Raw genomic sequence first — 19979 nt, 5'->3', positions numbered from 1 at the left:
ACACAGTACATACAGTAAAATATGGTGGAGGTTCAAAGATGTTTTAGAGTTGTCTTGCTGCCTCTGGCACTGGGTGCCTTGACTGTGTGCAAGAATCATGAAATCTGAAGATTACCAATTAATTTTGGGTCGCAATGCAATGCCCAGTGTCAGAAAGCTGGGTTTGCATTCTAGGTCATGGGTCTTCCAGCAGGACAATGACCCCAAACATACTTCAAGAAGCCCTAGAAATGGATGGAAACAAAGCGCTGGAGAGTTCTGAAGTGGCAATGGGTCCAGATCTAAATCCCATTGATCACCTGTTGAAAGATCTTAAAATTGCTGATGGGCGAAGGCGCCCTTCAAATATGAGAGACATATACTGTATATATATAATTTTTCCAGAAGAATCAGATGTAGGCAGTGACTTACGTTTGCAATGCTTGTCGCACAGCGCAGAGGCCCTCATGTCGCACAGCCTCAGAGATCCTTTGCTGCTACTGTACACAAAAAGGTTGCAGTGATAGGGGTGAAATTCGGCTGCTGTAATCACTTCAGTCAGGTCTTCCATGTTTGCAGGCTTGATGTCCACAATGTCTGATATTACAGATTATTAAGGAAAATTAATGTCACGTTTGTGCAGTATTCATGCTCCGTGCGTGTAATTAAGGATTCCCATTTCAATTCACTAATGTGAGAAGCTGGAACAATTCTAATAGCAATGTAATTGTCTCCTTTGCAGACGAGTCTCGGTTCAATCAATTCTAGAAAATTAGCAAAGTAATTTCCACTTATCAGTATTAACCTACTTACATGCTGCACAGAAACAGAGGTGCATCGGATATTCTGTGATGAGCCTAGTTTAAAAAGAACTTTCTATCATTATATTAGCAGCAGTGCCCAGTACTGTACTAAGGATGATAAATGCCCCTGAAGAAAAATTTAGTGTGGGGTCCAACCCATCTTAAGGAGCCTAGACCCCACAATCTTGGCCGCACATGGTGGCGTAACAATAATAGGTGCAGGAGTTGCAATCGCACATGGGCCCCGGAGACTAGGGAAGCCCAAAGGGTCTGTTTGGCCCATATTAGAAAATCAATACCATAACAGACCCATGATAATTAGGGGCCCTGTTGGAGATTTTGCATTGGGGGCCACAAACGTCAAGTTATGCCACTGGGTAAAGTAGTCAAATATGTAAGTTATTCACTTAAGTCTTAAGGTGAATTTGCCAAACCTGCCACCCCCTTAGATAAAAAGAGATTGATACGCATGTGTGGCCGTTTCTTCTCAGCTAAACAGGATTGCCAAACAGCCATAGGGGGATGCTCTTTTACGTGGTGAGCGTCATACCTGCTAAGTTTTAAAGAGGTTAACCCACCAACAGAACAGGGACTATTACAGATTACGAGAATGGTGGTCCCATGTCCCCTAAGTGAATGGTGCGATAGGCTTGCTGTGCTGTCACACACTATCTGTACAGATTCTTCAGTGTTTTCTCTCCTCATCTCTACAGCTAAGCTTTGAGAGGTGATGTCTTCTCACTATCCAGAGTCACCCCAAAGTGGCTGCTGCATTCCCTGCTTCTTCTTTTATGCAGGTGACGCACCCCCTGGGCCATATTCTTTTAGGGGGAATATCCGGAGCCGGATCAGATGGGAGTTGTAGTCTTCCGAGTGGCTGTGACCCGGTCCGTGCCCAGGGTGTCAAACTGAGTTGTATGTGGCAGTCCTACAGATGTTATAAGTTCTTTATTGTCGACTACGCCACCCGTTGTATTGCGGTCACTGTGGCCGCCGCTGCAGCAGGGTCCGCTGAGGCTGGTGGTGTAGGTGCAGCTCTGGTGATATAACCCCCAACGGGTGGGGTATAGCCTCAGGGGGATCAGGTGCAGAGGATGGGAGTTGTGGTGATGCAGTGTAGACGGCAATCAGAGACAGAGTCGGGTTATGCAGTTTAGGATGTTTACTCACTGCTGATGTTCTGGTCACTCCAGCTTCGAGTGACCTCCCGAGCCGTGCTGCGTCCACCAGGTTCTGGATCCAGCCAACTCCCAAATAAGTCCGGAGCGTGACCCTGAGCTCTCCTTCAGTCCTTTCTCTGGCCGTCCCCACTATTGATCCACCCAGGTCCAGCTCCCTCGGGCCTTCTGTTGGGACACCCTTGGCCTTGGGTTCCCTGACCCTCCACGTGGTATGCCTTCGTGGTGGATGTGGTGGGTGACCGTGGCAAACGCTGCCCACGGTCTCCGGTCTCTGGCTGGGGAGTGTTTTTACCCCCACCAGCTTGGGTTCCGGTACCCTGTGCCGACTCTTCACCCGGGGATTTAGTTTGGGGTCTTAGAGTCCTTTTCTTCTGTGCCTCTGGGTCTCTCTCTCTCTCCTCTCTCACTCTGGGTCTCTCTTCTCCTCTGCTCCTGACTTTCTCTCTGCAACTGACCCTGTTCTTAGTTGGTGCCCACCTTATATACACCCTCTATGTGTGAGCTCAGGTGACCAGCACCCAATGAGCTCCTAACTTTACCCAGGCTGCTCCCCCTATCTGCCCCTACACTACTTGGGATGTACCACCCCCCTCCCACTCCAGCCAGGAACAGACTCGGTCGTACCTGCACATTTCTAAGTGGGAGTACCGTCGGTCTGCTCCTCGGAAATGGGATGTGTGTAGTGCATGCAGCCTACCGAGCTCAGTTCCACACTCCATCCTTACCCGGGAGTGGAATATCACACCTCTGGGTTGAGGTGCAATACCCCTGTAGCAGCCGAATCCTCAGGGTGCTACACAGGCTATGATAATACCTCCTGATTGGCTGTGCTATACCATGTGATGAGATAGCTGCAAGGCAATATAGGAAAGCTCGCCCAGCCGCGCCAAAGACCTTCTGTGACTGATGCAAAATTCTGCAATGTGTAAAATAGCAAAGGCCATTTTAAGCGATTTGCGCAAAAAATTGTGAATTTGCTGGGTTCAATGAATTACTAAAACTATGATTTTCATTCGCTCATTCACTAATGTCTACACGTGTAATTTTATTCTAAAGACGTGTGACCTCCAGAAGAACCCACACCTGGGACTAGCATCAACCTCCTGACGAAGCCGGAAGGAGAAACGCGCGTCGAGGCGCTTGCTTGGACTCCCAGCCTGCTCCATAAAACGCTAGCATGTCCTCAGGTATAACACCTCATATGTAATGTTTTGCAATGTCTTTTTAACTCATCAAGTGTTTATGTGGATCAGCGCACATGATACCTGTATAACACTTTACATCCTTGCTATTTCTGAAGTCAATATGCCTTGCTGTGGAGGTTTTTTTTGCTAGTGATGAGGGCTGGGAACCCTTTGTGTTCTCATGGGTACTTATTGCACATTATTGCCTTAAACAAATTTTAGCAACTTGTTCTGTCTCACTTTATGTGGATTTTCTATTTATATGAATGTATATCTTTAAATAAAATTTATTATATGCTAAACCGATCCCGCGGTTTTCTTGACAAGAGCCCTCTAGTCTTCTATATTTAACCTTAATAATTATAAGAACTTCCAGATAAATTCTACAATATTGTCCTTCTGGGGTTTTATTAAATTGACTACATGCTTTAGATCAGAGGACTTTGTCTATTTTTTTCTTTTTGGTCTAGCATCAACCTTAGTATTATTCATTTTTCATTTTTTTGCTTCCATCAGAAATATTCCCTTATGCACGTCTCCAATGGAAGCCTCAGACAAGCATCAATTATTAAATCCCATTGCAAAAAAAATGTGTACAGTGCAGTATATATTTTTTGTTTATTGTGCACTGCTTTATAGGAAAGTAAAAATATATAAATTGATCCAATCATAACCATCATATACCAAACGGACATCCTTGGCATATGCAGGGTACACTGTGATCCATGGTTACGTTTAGTGAAAGATCCCAGTGCATATAGGGAACTTAAAGGGGATTTCCACTTTACCTTTATTTTAACAGATGTGTTGAGGACATGATTTTGTGGAATTTACTTTTATATAAATATTATAGGTTCTCCTCCTGTATTTGTTCTTACAGCCTTTTAGACTGCACAGCTCCCCTGTCCCCAAAATGGCAGCTCACGGAGGAGCATGTGACCTCGAATCGAAAAAACACGTCACCTGAGATAATGAATTTACAAACTCCTTGCTCTTAAGATATTTGGGATATTAAACAGTTATCACAGGCAGCTGCTCAAGAGAAGAAGATTAGAACATCTTCTGCTGCAGTCAGCAAGGTGATACGTTTCTACAGAATTTATATCCAAGTTTCAACAATATCATTTGCATCTACTGAAAAAAAAAGGAGACTGAACTGCAAATATCCAGAATGTGCTGCTCAGCATATGTGCACCATGTCTGCAGAAAGAAACCTGAGATACGCGTATTTCAGCTGAAGAAGATAACCAGTAAGAGGGAACCTGTCAGGACCATTTACACCTTGAAGCCACATGTAAATTCCCCTAAAGTGCAATGGGGGTGTGTCAATCTACTTGGAATGTCTTGGAGTGCATCAACACGCCCCCAATGCGCTTCCAGGCTAATTTGCATGCAGCTATAAAGGGGCATTACCATCTCCAAGATCCTATTGCAATATGTAGTTTGTGTAATAATAATAATATTAGCAAATACTTCCAATTAGAAATGTAGTATAGTTCTTGTGATTCGCTATGCCACTTACCCCCTGTGCAGGGCATTACAGTAGCTTAGTAATCCATGGTTACAACCACTAACAGCTAACTAACTAGTTGTCACTATATGAGTAGTCGCAACCATGGATACCTAAGCTACCGCAATGCTCGGCACATGGGTAAAGCGACATAGCGAATCGGAAGAACTATACTACATTTCTATTTGATAATATTATTATTATTATTGTTATTCTTACTACATATTGGTATAGGATCTTAGAGATGGGAATACCTCTTTAAAGTTTAATTTGTCACCAGTGGGAAGTTACAGAATAATGGTGTCATTTTACATCAGGCAATAAGGTCTGTGAATATTTTGTTGTACCCCTGAAATTACATAACAAGTGCAACCTGTTTTTGTCAAAAGTGGGGCAGACACAACAATAATAAATAAACAGTTTTAGGAACCCCAGCCATAAAGTAAAGACTACATAAAGTTAGAGTGGGGCCACCGAGTGCTGAGGAGCAGAGGGCAGAAAAGTCACCAACGCTCTACTGACTCCATAACTGCAGAGTCCAAACCTCCTCTGGTATTAATATCAGCACAAACACTGTGCCCCCGCGGGGAGTTCATGCAGCCTTACATCACCAAGCACAATGCTGAGCGTCGGATGGAGTGGTGTAAAGCCACCACCACTAGACTTTGGAGCAGTGGAAAATGTTCTGTGTAGTGATGGATCACACATTTCTATCTGGCATCTGATGGACAAGTCTGGGATTGGTGAATGTCAGGAGAATTTTACCCGCCTGACTGCATTGTGTACAGCTTGGTAGGAGGGATAATCCCATGGGCTGGCTTTTCAGGGGTCGGTCTTGACACCTTAGTTTCAGTGATGGTAAATTTAAATGCCTCAGCACAAGACATTTTGGACAATTACAGCTTCCATATTTTTGGGAACAGTTTCTTTTCTGTTCCCCATGACTGCACAATGAAGGTCCATAAAGTCAGTTTGGTGTGGAAGAACATGGCACAGGGCACAGAGCCCCGACCTCAATCCCATCCAACACTATAGGGTTGAAATAAAACGGAGATTTTTACCCCGTTCCTTTCCTCCAACATCACTGTCTGACCTCACAAAAGCTTTTCTGGATGAAAAGACAAAACTTCCCACACGCACCTCCAAAATCTTTTTAGAAAGTTTTCGCCAGAAGAGCTGTTATAGCTGCAAAGGAGCCAATTCCTTTATTAATGCCTTTGGATTTAGAATGGGTTGCAATGTGGAGAAGCACAAATAAATTCTTGAGTCCATATAGCGTATATTATACATAAAAATATACAAATTTAATAAAATGTAATTCACTATTTAAAAAAAAATTGAAGGAATCAATATGGTAACTGCATGGAACAACCTTCCAAAAAAATGAAACATTTTGGAGCCATCTGTACAGAAAGGATTAGGTCCCAATGTGTCTAATATATCACATTGTGCTTGGTTGTTTTACATGTAAATGAGATGCCTCGTATTCAGGCACAGAATGGAAAAGCCAATAAAAATAATTGCCAACTACAAAGAGATTGCATTATCAGCCGATCGCAACTGATGGGACTGCGGTAGTTGCTCACGATTTCACTGCACTGCTTAAAACCGCAGGGAAAAGCCATTACAAGTGAACACGTGGAGTCATGCAGGCTTTAAACGCTCAAGCTCTTCTCTAGACAATTATTGTGGTGAACAAAGGGAGGACAGGGAGTCCATGACAATTACTGGTAGCTGACAAGATACCTATCTGCTCTCCGCTCAGATTTACCACTAGGGAAATTTTTAGAAATCTCTGCGCTTCTGTATACAGAAAAATCCATTGATCTGAAAAGCGTTCCGAACAGATGAACAACCAGTGAAATGATGAGAGTAGCGATCGATTCTAATCAATCCCTGTCTGAGTACCGCCACAGGTTGGACAAAGCACCGTCGTCATCAAGGCAAGGTTCAGACTTTTCATTGCATTTAGAGACACATCCTATTGACAAGAGGAATGGTTATACCGAGTTATCAATTCATACATCTCCAGTAGGAGTAGAGATGAGCAAACCCGAACTACACCGGAGTTCAGCACCTAGTGTCTGGTGCTGAACTCCGAACACGGACTTCTCCTGGAAGTATATTTTACAGTTCAGTAGTCCAGGGGAGAGAGAAAGAGATATAGAGAGACCATTGATTTCTATAGGGTTCATGTTTGGGGACAGTTCTGGTACCCGAACCGAACTTTGGATTAATACGGTTGAACAGGGCGAACCCGAACTTCCATGGGTCCTCTTATCCCTAAGTGGGAGTAATAGGGGTGACAACCCAACATGAATTTCAAAGAAAATATTATTCCTTCTAATCCCATGGAGAATGCAGAATTGCTACAGCAGCCATGTCAGTGGAGACGACGAGTCTTCTATAAGATTTCCGTATAAAAATGTCTCCTTTTTAATGGTTCAGGGTTCACATGCTCAAGAAAACGTCCAAATGTTTGATCTGATTCATGGCGCTTTCCCGCCTGCACATTGTACATCTTTAGAGATTTTGTGTATCATAGCTGACCCCACTGTGACATCCATATTGCCTAATAGGGCACTTACTGGGGGGAAGACATCTACATTGAAGGGGTATTTTCAACTTGTTTATGTATGGTATATCCACAGAATATAGGTCATTAATCCACCGTTGGATGCACTGATTTCAAGAATGGGAACAAAGAGTTGCTGTGCCTGTATGGTTCTCTACAGTCTTTTCAATGGGAGTTCTGAAAATAGCCAAGAAAAAAAACTAGAAAAAAACGCAGGACCAAGGGTATGCTACATTTCAATAAAATAGCCAATGACCTCGAAAGCTGAAAATAAACGCAGCAAAAAACAGACTTATTTTACACAGTTTTAAAGAGGTTCTCTCATCTTCAATCTCCAGGAACACACTGCTCCTCTGCCTCCCAGCTTCTTGCTTACCGAGGGTTGGTAATCTGATGATTGACAGTTCGGGCCAGTGGAATGGTCACACTGCTGACCTGAACTGTTTGCCATTCGATGCCACAAGCAGAGTCTGCTTTGCATCGACAGCATTGGAGAAGGGCAGAGTAGCGATCCGGCTAGGTTCAGAGCAGTGTTTACAAGCTCTATAGCAAAGAACTTGTAAGTGCTGCACATCTGGCCTAAGAGACTGGCCACATCTGATAGTCTTCAACAATGAGATTTAAATCATAGAATTAACAATGTCTCATAATTCTTTTTAATAAGGGGTATATTTTAAAGTTGCATGTTTTTTATCTACTTAAGATGATGAAACAACCTCCTGAACAAAACAAAAATTTCTGAAAAACATCTGAATAGGCGAAGGAATTCTGAGATTGCCATAAAACTCTATAGATTTTTTTTATAACATCATAGAATGATTTTTTTTATTTTTTTGGGGGGAAATTGCCTGTAAATCAAGACTTATTTTTTCTCGGTTTCAGACGCATTACTTTACATTGAGGTTGCTAGATTTCTAATGTTCTTGGCAGATTTCTATAGAGAATACTGAGCACCATATGACTTTACAGGATTTACTGATGAAAGAAGCCAGACTGGAATAGAACATTATGCTGATTAAAATAAGACGCTTTTCTTGATTTCCTAATTAATCTAAACCCTTAGGAGCCCTAAAGAGATGCAAACAGCCATTATTAACATAGGATACCACGCTCCTGGAAGTACAGCGCCCGAAAATAAATGACTATTGTGGGTACGAGCCTTCCTTGTGCGGAACAGCTGTATAATTGAAAGTGATGCTATCACTGAGGCTCCACAATATACCCAAGAGTGTATGGAAAATAATCAGCTCTCCAGGAACTATGACTCGGCTTCAATTGACACAAAATAATTGAATGTGGATATCTGAAGACTCATAAAACATTTGGCTCCTCCGCTGAGCACATGCAATCTTTATTCCGTAATGAGAGGACATACTGAACCTATGGGCCGGCTACCCTTATGGAAAGAGACTTTACTGCAGAGAAGCCTTTGTTCCACATCTGTATGTTCTTCTCAGGAAAGAACATGATAAATAATATAATACAAAAACGCCGGTCTTTGGGAAGAGAAATATTTCTTGAGCAATGCTGTGACCATCAGGTTTGTGGCAAATTCTGTAATGTGGTCTCCTCAGCAGTGGGAGACCAAGACAAATGACTACTCGGCCTACAGAAGATTTCAAAATGGGGCCTCCTCAGTAGTAGGACAAGGCTTATTTACTCTGCACCATGTAACGGAGTCTTTTCCGCACTTGGAGAGAGCAAATGACCACTGAGGCCTACAGTGTGGTCTTCTCAGCAGTGAGAGAAGCAAGTGACCTCTGAGGCCTACAATGGGGTACTCTCAGCAGTGGAAAGAGGCAAATGGCCTCTAAGAATTACAACCGGGTCTTCTCAGCTGTAGTAAAAAGCAAATGACTTTTGAGGCATACAATGGGGTCTTCTCAGCAGTGGGAAAAGGCACACGACCTCTTAGGCCTACAATGGGGTCTTCTCAGTAGTGGAAAAAGTCAAGTGAACTCTGAGGCTTATAGCAAATTCTGTAATGGAGTCTCTTCAGCAGTGCAAGAAGTAGGCAAATGACCTATTAGATCTATAATGGGATCTTCTGAGCAGTGGGAGAATGTAAATGACCTCTGAGGCCTTTAGTAAATTCTGGAAAGGGGTCTCCTAAGCAATCTAATAAGAAGGAAGGCAAATGTCAGCTGAGGCCTATAATGGTGTCTTCTCAACAGTGGTAGAAGGAAAATGACATCTGAGGCCTACAATGGGGTCTGTAGTAAATTCTGTGATAAAGTCCCCTCAGCAGTGCAAGAAGAAGGCAAATGTTCTCTAAGGCTTATAGCAATTCTGCAATAGAGTGTTCTCAAAAGTGCAAGAAGGCAAATGACCTCTGAGGCCAGTTTATAATGGGACCTCCTCAGCAGTGCAAGAAGAAGACAAGTGACCCCTAAGGTCTATATCAAAATCGGGAATAGGGCCTCCTCACCAGAAGAAGAGGAAGGCAATGACCTCTGGGCCCTAATAATTCAGAAAAAGAGACTTCTCAGAAGGAGGAAAAGACATGTACAAACACCTTAACTCCAACACCTGAAAGGCCTAGGTAAAACCTACCATCCAGCAACTATTAGAAGTAACACAAGCACAAGAGACAGGAAGTGTTGTGCTCCAGAAGCATCCAGCAACTAGAGGGGTTAACACAGTCACAGGAGACAGGGAGTGTTTTAGCAGAGCCCCAGGGGAATTGTGGGGAAGTTGTTAATGTAGTCTGGCTGAAGCCGAAGAGAAAGGTAGTGTGCTATCTGTATCTGACAGAAGGCAATTGAACAGGATTCAGATCAGGAGAGAAACTAAACACAGGTCAGATAAACTTCCTGAACTAACAGTACAGAGTATTATCGGGCAGGAAGATAAGGACTGGAAGGAATTGTGTCACATGGATCATCTCCCTCATCAAACCCTCCCCCCCTCCATCTCCATGCAGTATAAAAAATGCTGTATACTAGTGAGTCACTGTGAAGGAAAAGCCTGTGGTCCTGCAGACATAGAAGTGTGCTGCTAAGAGATCTAATCTATGCTGAATTATGCTACTGAAGAGACTGACGTTACTCTGCCTGCTTTATGAGACTGTACTGTAATGAATATTGTTGCTGTAATATCCCTGAATTGCACTGCCCGTGCTTCAGATTAAATTCCACTGTTAAACTGTTGAAAAAGACTCTTTCAGATGTGTCTGGTCAGCAACTGAATCTATTGTGTGCCTGAGAGAAGCTGCAGCACATGGTCTATGGTCGCCCTGAGTAACGATTCCCCCAGGATTCCAAGGAATTAATGAAACCCTCTTGCCCTATCTGAACCTAGCGGGGTGCGTGTAACAATTTTCATGTCTTTATTTGCTCAGTGAATGCTCTTTATACCTCCACCCTTTCCTTAATCCATATTTTACAAGTAATGGTAAAATGGTAGAAAATATGTATAAGAAATAAACTAGTAACAATCACCCTTTATCTCAGACATTGTGACTATTCCACAGCTCATTTACAGAGTTTGCCACACAATCAGAATTTATCACCTCTCCATAGGATAGCTGCTGCTCGCAGGGGGTCCTACCTCTGGGACTTCTGGCAATCATGACAAGAAGGGTCTTATGTCCCTTATTTGAATGGAGTGTGGGTCAAGGAGGTTCACTGCTGCTCTTTTGAAGGTGTATGGGACTACTACCAATAACCAAGAGCTCCGATGGTCACCTACACTTTGAATGGAGCCGCAGCGTGCATGCTTGACCTCCACTCTATTCAAATGGGGGACACATGACTCCTATTCTGGTGTTCGGTGGGAGTGCCAATGGTGGGACCCCAAACAATCAGCAACTAATAATTAGTGTTGAGCCACCCCCATAGTGTTCGGGTTCGGTTCGGTTCGTCGAACACCGGGATGTTCGAGGAACTGTTCGTCGAACTGTTCGTCGAACACCTTAGAACACCGTCGAACACCGTTAAAACCAATGGCAGGCAAACAAAAACACATAGAAAACACCTTCAAAGGTGTCCAAAAGTTGACAAACTGCTCAGAAGACACTCTCTTTAAAAAAGCCGGCCGGCAAATTCATCAGCGGCATACACCGGTACCCGACAATTTAGACAAGAAGGAATAGAGCATCACACATAGATTAGATAGATAGAAACATGTCAGTCACACATATAAGAAGCACAGTGACAGTGTTGGTTACTGCACTTGTCATTTAGTGTAAAGGATTTATTAAAAAAAATATTAGTGTTTTCATGCACTGTCTCTTTAAAAAAGCCGGCCGGCAATTCAGCAGCGGTACCCGACAATTTATAACAGAAAGAATAGAGCTTCACACATAGATTAGATAGATAGAAACATGTCAGTCACATATATAATAAGTACAGTGACAGTGTTGCTTACTGTACTTGTCATTTAGTGTAAAGGATTTATTTAAAAAAATAATAGTGTTTTCATGCACTGTCTCTTTAAAAAAGCCGGCCGGCAATTCAGCATCTGTACTCGACAATTTAGAACAGAAAGAATAGAGCATCACACATAGATTAGATAGATAGAAACATGTCAGTCACATATATATGAAGTACAGTGACAGTGTTGGTTACTGTACTTGTCATTTAGTGTTAAAATAAAGGATTTATTAAAAAAAAAATTGGCGTGGGATCCCCCGTAATTTTAGTCTCTAGCGGAGGTTAAGCAGACGGCTGGGGCAGATGTTTGAAGCCTGGGAAGGGGGTAATACCCACGGAGCTTCCCAGGCTACTAATATCAGCCCCCAGCTGAATACCTAGCCTTTACTAGCTATTAAAATGGGGGACCCACCAAAAAGATGACGTGGGGTCCCCCCTATTTTAATAGCTAGCAAAGGCTAGGCAGACAGCTGGGGGCTGATATTAATAGCTCAGGAAGGGTGCCATGAATATTGGCCCCCTCCCAGGCTAGAAACACCAGCCGTCAGCCGCCCCAGAAATGGCGCATCCATAGGATGCGCCAATTCTGGCACTTAGCCTCGCTCTTCCCACTGCCCTGTAGCGGTGGCAGTGGGGTAATAGGGCTGGGGTTGATGTCAGCTTATAATGCCAGCTGACATCAAGCCCAGGTTAGTAATGGAGAGGCGTCTATAAGACACCCCCATTACTAACCCCATAGTGAAAGTTAAAAAAAACACAAACACCCAGAATAAAGTCCTTTAATTGAAATAAACACACAATTCTTTATTGTTCTAAATTAAACCATACTTACCGTCACGCCCATTCCAGCTGAAGCCAACGATCTCCTGCAATAAAAATAAAATAATAAACCAACATCATCCTTACCTTTCGATGGTTCCCAGGACAGCTCCAGCTCTGCTACATCGAGATGACAGGCTGGACCGCAGCAGAACGCTGCCATCCAGCCTGTCAACCCGCAGACACTGAGAAGAGCAGGCTTGCTTCGCTCCTCAGTGTCTCGCTGTGACGGCATCCAGATGAGCCGAGGTCATGTGAAATGAACTCGGCTCACCTCATGCACGTCACTGACAGCGTGGGAAAATTCTCCAGCACTCAGCGCTTCAGCGTGGGAGAATTCTCACGCTGAAGCGCTGAGTGCAGGAGAATTTTCCCACGCTGTCAGTGACGTGCATGAGGTGAGCTGAGATCATTGGACATGAACTCACCTCATGCACGTCACTGACAGCGTGGGAAAATTCTCCTGCACTCAGCGCTTCAGCGTGAGAATTTTCCCACGCTGTCAGTGACGTGCATGAGGTGAGTTCATGTCCAATGATCTCAGCTCACCTCATGCACGTCACTTACAGCGTGGGAGAATTCTCACGCTGAAGCGCTGAGTGCAGGAGAATTTTCCCACGCTGTCAGTGACGTGCATGAGGTGAGCTGAGTTCATTGGACATGAGCTCACCTCATGCACGTCACTGACAGCGTGGAAGAATTCTCCTGCACTCAGCGCTTCAGCGTGAGAATTTTCCCACGCTGTCAGTGACGTGCATGAGGTGAGCCGAGTTCATTGGACATGACTTCGGCTCATCTGGATGCCGTCACAGAGAGACACTGAGGAGCGCAAGCATGCCTGCTCTTCTCAGTGTCTGCGGGATGACAGGCTGGATGGCAGCGTTCTGCTGCGGTCCAGCCAGTCATCTCGATGTAGCAGAGCTGAAGCTGTCATGGGAACCATGGAAAGGTAAGGATGATGTTGGTTTATTATTTTTCTTTTATTTCAGGAGATCGTTGGCTTCAGCTGGAATGGGCGTGATGGTAAGTATGGTTTAATTTAGAACAATAAAGAATTGTGTGTTTATTTCAATTAAAGGACTTTATTCTGGGTGTTGTGTTTTTTTTAAATACTTTACTAGAAATTCATGGCGGTCATGTCTAATACTGGCGTGACCCCATGAATTTTGGGCTTAGGGCCAGCTGATAATACCAAGCTGGCCCTAACCCCTTTATTACCCAGTGAGCCACCGCACCAGGGCCCTGGATGAGTTGGGTACAGCGCCAGAAGATGGCGCTTCTATGAACGCGCCATTTTCCGGGGTGGCTGCGGACTGCAATTTGCAGCGGGGGGGGGAAACCCAGAAAGCTTGGGCCTCCCTGCGCTGTAGATTCCAGCCCCCAGCTGCCTAGTTGTACCTGGCTGGACACAAAAATAGGGCGAAGCCCCACGTTTTTTTTTTAATTATTTCATGAAATTCATGAAATAATTAAGAAAAAAAGGCCTTCTCTATATTGTTGTGTACGGCCAGGTACAAATAGGCAGCTGGTGGTTGGGGGCAGCCCGTTCCTGCCTGCTGTACCTGGCTGGACACAAATATAGTGCGAAGCCCCACTTCAATTTTTTTTAATTATTTCAGGAAATTCATGAAATAATTAAGAAAAAAAGGCCTTCCCTATATTGTTGTGTCCGGCCAGGTACAAATAGGCAGCTGGTGGTTGGGGGCAGCCCGTTCCTGCCTGCTGTACCTGGCTGGACACAAATATAGTGCGAAGCCCCACTTCAATTTTTTTAAATTATTTCAGGAAATAAAAGAAAAATAATAAAGCAACATCATCCTTACCTTTCAACTCTGCTACATCGAGATGACAGGCTGGACCGCAGCAGAATGCTGCCATCCAGCCTGTCATCCCGAAGACACTGAGAAGCGCAGGCTTGCTTGCGCTCCACAGTGTCTCTCTGTGAGGGCATCCAGATGAGCCGAGTTATTGTCCAATGAACTCGGCTCACCTCATGCACGTCACTGACAGCGTGGGAAAATTCTCCTGCACTCAGCGCTTCAGCGTGGGAGAATTCTCACGCTGAAGCGCTGAGTGCAGGAGAATTTTCCCACGCTGTCAGTGACGTGCATGAGGTGAACTGAGTTCATTGGACATGAGCTCGGCTCATGCACGTCACTGACAGCGTGGGAGAATTCTCCTGCACTCAGCGCTTCAGCGTGAGAATTTTCCCACGCTGTCAGTGACGTGCATGAGGTGTGCCGAGTTCATTGGACATGAACTCGGCTCATCTGGATGCCGTCACAGAGAGATGCTGAGGAGCGCAAGCAAGCCTGCGCTTCTCAGTGTCTGCGGGATGACAGGCTGGATGGCAGCTTTCTGCTGCGGTCCAGCCTGTCATCTCGATGTAGCAGAGCTGAAGCTGTCGTGGGAACCATGGAAAGGTAAGTATTATGTTGCTTTATTATTTTTCTTTTATTGCAGGGGATCGTTGGCTTCAGCTGGAATGGGCGTGACTGTAAGTATGGTTTAATTTAGAACAATAAAGAATTGTGTCTTTATTTCAATTAAAGGACTTTATTCTGGGTGTTTGTGTTTTTTTTTTAACTTTGACTACGGGGTTAGTAATGGTGGTGTCTTATAGACGACTCTCCATTACTAACCTGGGCTTGATGTCAGCTGGCATTATAAGCTGACATCAACCCCAGCCCTATTACCCCACTGCCACCTCTACAGGGCAGTGGGAAGAGCGAGGCTAAGTGCCAGAATTGGCGCATCCTATGGATGTGCCATTTCTGGGGCGGCTGACGGCTGGTGTTTCTAGCCTGGGAGGGGGCCAATATTCATGGCACCCTTCCTGGGCTATTAATATCAGCCCCCAGCTGTCTGCCTAGCCTTTGCTAGCTATTAAAATAGGGGGGACCCCACGTCAATTTTTTGGGGGGTCCCCCATTTTAATAGCTAGTAAAGGCTAGGCATTCAGCTGGGGGCTGATATTAGTAGCCTGGGAAGCTCCGTGGGTATTACCCCTTCCCAAGCTTCAAACATCTGCCCCAGCTGTCTGCTTAACCTCCGCTAGAGCCTAAAATTACGGGGAACCCCACGCCAATTTTTTTTTAAATAAATCCTTTATTTTAACACTAAATGACAAGTACAGTAACCAACACTGTCACTGTACTTCATATATATGTGACTGACATGTTTCTATCTATCTAATCTATGTATGATTCTCTATTCCTTCTATTCTAAATTGTCGGGTACCCTGCTGAATTGCAGGCCGGCTTTTTTAAAGAGACGGTGCATGAAAACACTAATATTTTTTTTAATAAATCCTTTACACTAAATGGCAAGTACAGTAATCAACACTGTCACTGTACTTCTTATATGTGTGACTGACATGTTTTTATCTATCTAATCTATGTGTGAAGCTCTATTCTTTCGGTTCTAAATTGTCGGGTACCGGTGTACGCAGCTGCTCAATTGCCGGCTTTTTATGTTTCCCTGTGAGCACTGTTCCCATCGATTTGGGCAATCACTCTAATGCCACAACCACCATGGCTGTGGCATTACAGTGAGTGGCAGACAATCCCTTCATGATTGGTGCTCTAAATAGCGCCAGACATGCAGGACACGCTTTTGGTGCACGAACAGTTATCGAACATAACCTCGAACAGCCGAATTTTTTGCAAATCGTTCGGGTTCGTCGAACAACTCGAACACCGCCCAAAACAGCTCGAATTTGAGATTGGCGAACAGTTCTAGTCGAACACCGCTCATCTCTACTAATAATCCATCCTATAAGCTTTGATGGTGGGACAACCCCTTAAGGAAGTACTTCCATCAAATTTTTATCCTCTTAATATATTGCAGTCATCATATTATATAGCACTGTGTACTTTCAATTACGCATTTTGCCTTTCTACCCAACTAATTCTTTCTTTTCTCTGCTCTATGTAGAATCAGTAAGTCTCTCGTCTCTGCATTGATCATCTCACTCTTCAACTCTTGACCAAGCTGTTCCGCTCCTTCCCCCTGCCATTGACTTTTGCAGTTACTCGTGACTTGTGCAGAAAAAATTGACCTCCTGTTGCTACATAGAGCTTAGAAAGATTCAGCTAGTTAGTTTTTAATCACATGATGTCATAGACCTAATGGAAAAGAGAAGAATTAGCTGGGTAGAAAGGCAAAATGAGCAATTGTAAGTACACAGTGCTATATAATATGATGACTGCAATATATTAAGAGGATAAAGATTTTGATGGCGGAGGAAGAATGCTTCTTTAAACTGATGTTTAAATATTGAATAAATGTTAGTATATACACATATATGGCTAAAAGTATGTCCACACCTAATCATCACACCCATCCCAAAACCAGGAGGCTTAATGTGGAGTTGGGTCCCTTTTTCCAGTTATAACAAAGTCCCATGAGCAAGTGCAGACTAGCACCAAAATTTGCAACAGTTTCTAGTGTAATGCTTAATAAATACAGTACAGACCAAAAGTTTGGACACACCTTCTCATTTAAAGATTTTTCTGTATTCTCATGACTATGAAAATTGTACATTCACACTGAAGGCATCAAAACTATGAATTAACACATGTGGAATTATATACTTAACAAAAAAGTGTGGAACAACTGAAAATATGTCTTACATTCTAGGTTCTTCAAAGTAGCCACCTTTTGCTTTGATGACTGCTTTGCACACTCTTGGCACTCTCTTGATGAGCTTCGAGAGGTAGTCACCGGAAATGGTTTTCACTTCACAGGTGTGCCCTGTCAGGTTTAATAAAAGGGATTTCTTGCCTTATAGACCATCAGTTGTGTTGTGCAGAAGTCAGGTGGATACACAGCTGATAGTCCTACTGAACAGACTGTTAGAATTTGTATTATGGCAAGAAAAAAGCAGCTAAGTAAAGAAAAACGAGTGGCCATCATTACTTTAAGAAATTAAGGTCAGTCAGTGCGAAAAATTGGGAAAACTTTCAAAGTGTCCCCAAGTGCAGTTGCAAAAACCATCAAGCGCTACAAAGAAACTGGCTCACATGAGGACCGGCCCAGGAAAGAAAGACCAAGAGTCACCTCTGCTTCTGAGGATAAGTTTATCCGAGTCACCAGCCTCAGAAATCGCAGGTTAACAGCAGCTCAGATTAGAGACCAGGTCAATGCCACACAGAGTTCTAGCAGCAGACACATCTCTTCAACAACTGTTAAGAGGAGACTTTGTGCAGCAGGCCTTCATGGTAAAATAGCTGCTAGGAAACCACTGCTAAGGACAGGCAACAAGCAGAAGAGACTTGTTTGGGCTAAAGAACACAAGGAATGGACATTAGACCACTGGAAATCTGTGCTTTGGTCTGATGAGTCCAAATTTGAGATCTTTGGTTCCAACCACCGTGTCTTTGTGCGACGCAGAAAAGGTGAACGGATGGACTCTACATGCCTGGTTCCCACCGTGAAGCATGGAGGAGGAGGTGTGATGGTGTGTGGGTGCTTTTTTGGTGACATTGTTGTGGATTTATTCAAAATTGAAGGCATACTGAACCAGCATGGCTACCACAGCATCTTGCAGCGGCATGCTATTCCATGTGGTTTGCATTTAGTTGGACCATCATTTATTTTTCAACAGGACAATGACCCCAAACACACCTCCAGGCTGTATAAGGGCTATTTGACCAAGAAGGAGAATGATGGGGTGCTACGCCAGGTGACCTGGCCTCCACAGTCACCAGACCTGAACCCAATCGAGATGGTTTGGGGTGAGCAGGACCGCAGAGTGAAGGCAAAAGGACCAACAAGTGCTAAGCATCTCTGGGAACTCCTTCAAGATTGTTGGAAGACCATTTCCGGTGATTACCTCTTGAAGCTCATCAAGAGAATGCCAAGAGTGTGCAAAGCAGTCATCAAAGCAAAAGGTGGCTACTTTGAAGAACCTAGAATATAAGACATATTTTCAGTTGTTTCACACTTTTTTGTTAAGTATATAATTCCACATGTGTTAATTCATAGTTTTGATGCCTTCAGTGTGAATGTGCAATTTTCATAGTCATGAAAATACAGAAAAATCTTTAAATGAGAAGGTGTGTCTAAACTTTTGTTCTGTACTGTACGTCTATAGGATGTTGGCCATGCTCCTTCTGATAATCCGTGCCCACTTTTTCAACTTTTGATGACCACGTTGCAAATTTTTTTAAACTTTTTCAGAATTTGTGACTTTTTTTGCAGGTTTCTCCTATATAAAAGGATACTGAAGCTCCGGTCTGTGATTGCCAAGTGCCAGAGGTTAATCCTGAGATCATCGGCTGACATGTACGTCTCACAGTCACTGTTGACAGAGATGGAGTTGACATGATATGTGTGTCCATTAGAAAATATTCTTCTTGGGGAAACTTCTACCATTAAATCCATGGGCTTAAGAACAGGCACCTGAAAATAGAAGAACACACAATAATATGTGTAACACAGTAACGCAAAATCCATCAATGCATCTAGCCATCAGGTCATCCATTCATGCACCAATTTATGCCTGACTCGATAATCAGGCAAAGATTTTATACTAATTATTCAATATTGGAAAGAAATTTTGCAAGACATCCACATATTTGTTATGCAGGCAAAGTCATTTGGTAAGCAGTGTGGTTGGTGGTACTAATGGGGGCACTGTGAATGAAGTAATTAATGCCGGACACTATGGATGATAACACTAATGGGGATTCTGTAGCTGATGGCACACATAGGGTTATGGTGGCTGGTACTAATGGAGGCACTATGGTGGAACCCAAAATATGTTTGACTATCTGGAGCTTACCTGTAAAGAGGTCACGGTGGAAAGATCTTTCAACTTCCCTTCTTCATCTTTGAGGTTGTACCCCTCTGGCCTCTTATCACGCTCACTAATTTTCCATAATTTGATAGTTTTATCTAGAATGTAATAAAAGAAGTCTCACTATACTGTTAATGTCTATCCATACACTGCTAAAACCGGTTAATTATGAAAAGCAAAGAATATGCATAAATGATATGTCAGATCACTGTACGTGTATTACACTACATGCAATAGTGATCATGAAGTAGTGGCCAGCATTAAATATACATGTTAGCTGTATATATTTAGAATTCCATCCATCAGCTGATCCATTCATATATTCAACCAATCAGTTATCCATTCCTCCAGATAGCCAAACATCCATCCAGTCAGTTTTCCATTCCACCATATATCCATCCATCCATCCATCCACCCAATCAGTTATCCATTTACCCATGTACCCATCCAACCATCTGTCAATAATCTATTCCTACGTTTACCCACCTATCCAACCATCTTTGATACACTCATCCATCAACCTATTTATCCATGTATTCACCCATTCGGCAATTTGGTCATCAAATCACCCAACTGCCTGTCTACACATCATCCAACCATCCATTAATCCAGCTTCACAACAATTCATCTATCCACCCATCCATTCATGCATCCATTAACACATCCATCCATCCATTCAGCAATCCATTCATCCATCCACCTAGCCATCCATAAGTGTATTCATCTATCAACCATCTATTCACCCAATTAGCA

General features: G+C 43.5%; 1 protein-coding gene across 7 annotated transcripts in view; it reads right to left on the bottom strand.

Annotated features, from left to right (window-relative positions):
- Positions 1-19979, bottom strand: part of PPP2R2C (protein phosphatase 2 regulatory subunit Bgamma) — a 255847-nt gene that overhangs the window by 40947 nt on the left and 194921 nt on the right. For all 7 annotated transcript variants that reach the window (XM_073648119.1, XM_073648129.1, XM_073648163.1 and 4 more), the window contains 3 exons: positions 19212-19324; positions 18652-18829; positions 412-576 (listed from right to left, as the gene is read on the bottom strand). In XM_073648119.1, coding sequence (XP_073504220.1) covers positions 412-576; positions 18652-18829; positions 19212-19324 — 456 coding nt within the window. The remainder of the gene's footprint in view (positions 1-411; positions 577-18651; positions 18830-19211; positions 19325-19979) is intronic.

The sequence above is a fragment of the Phyllobates terribilis genome, unplaced genomic scaffold (genome assembly GCF_046119375.1).
Source record: "Phyllobates terribilis strain yellow unplaced genomic scaffold, ASM4611937v1 Scaffold_1__5_contigs__length_1240528914, whole genome shotgun sequence".
In the NCBI taxonomy this organism is placed as follows: domain Eukaryota; kingdom Metazoa; phylum Chordata; class Amphibia; order Anura; family Dendrobatidae; genus Phyllobates; species Phyllobates terribilis.
This window is presented reverse-complemented; position numbering and strand designations above follow the sequence as displayed.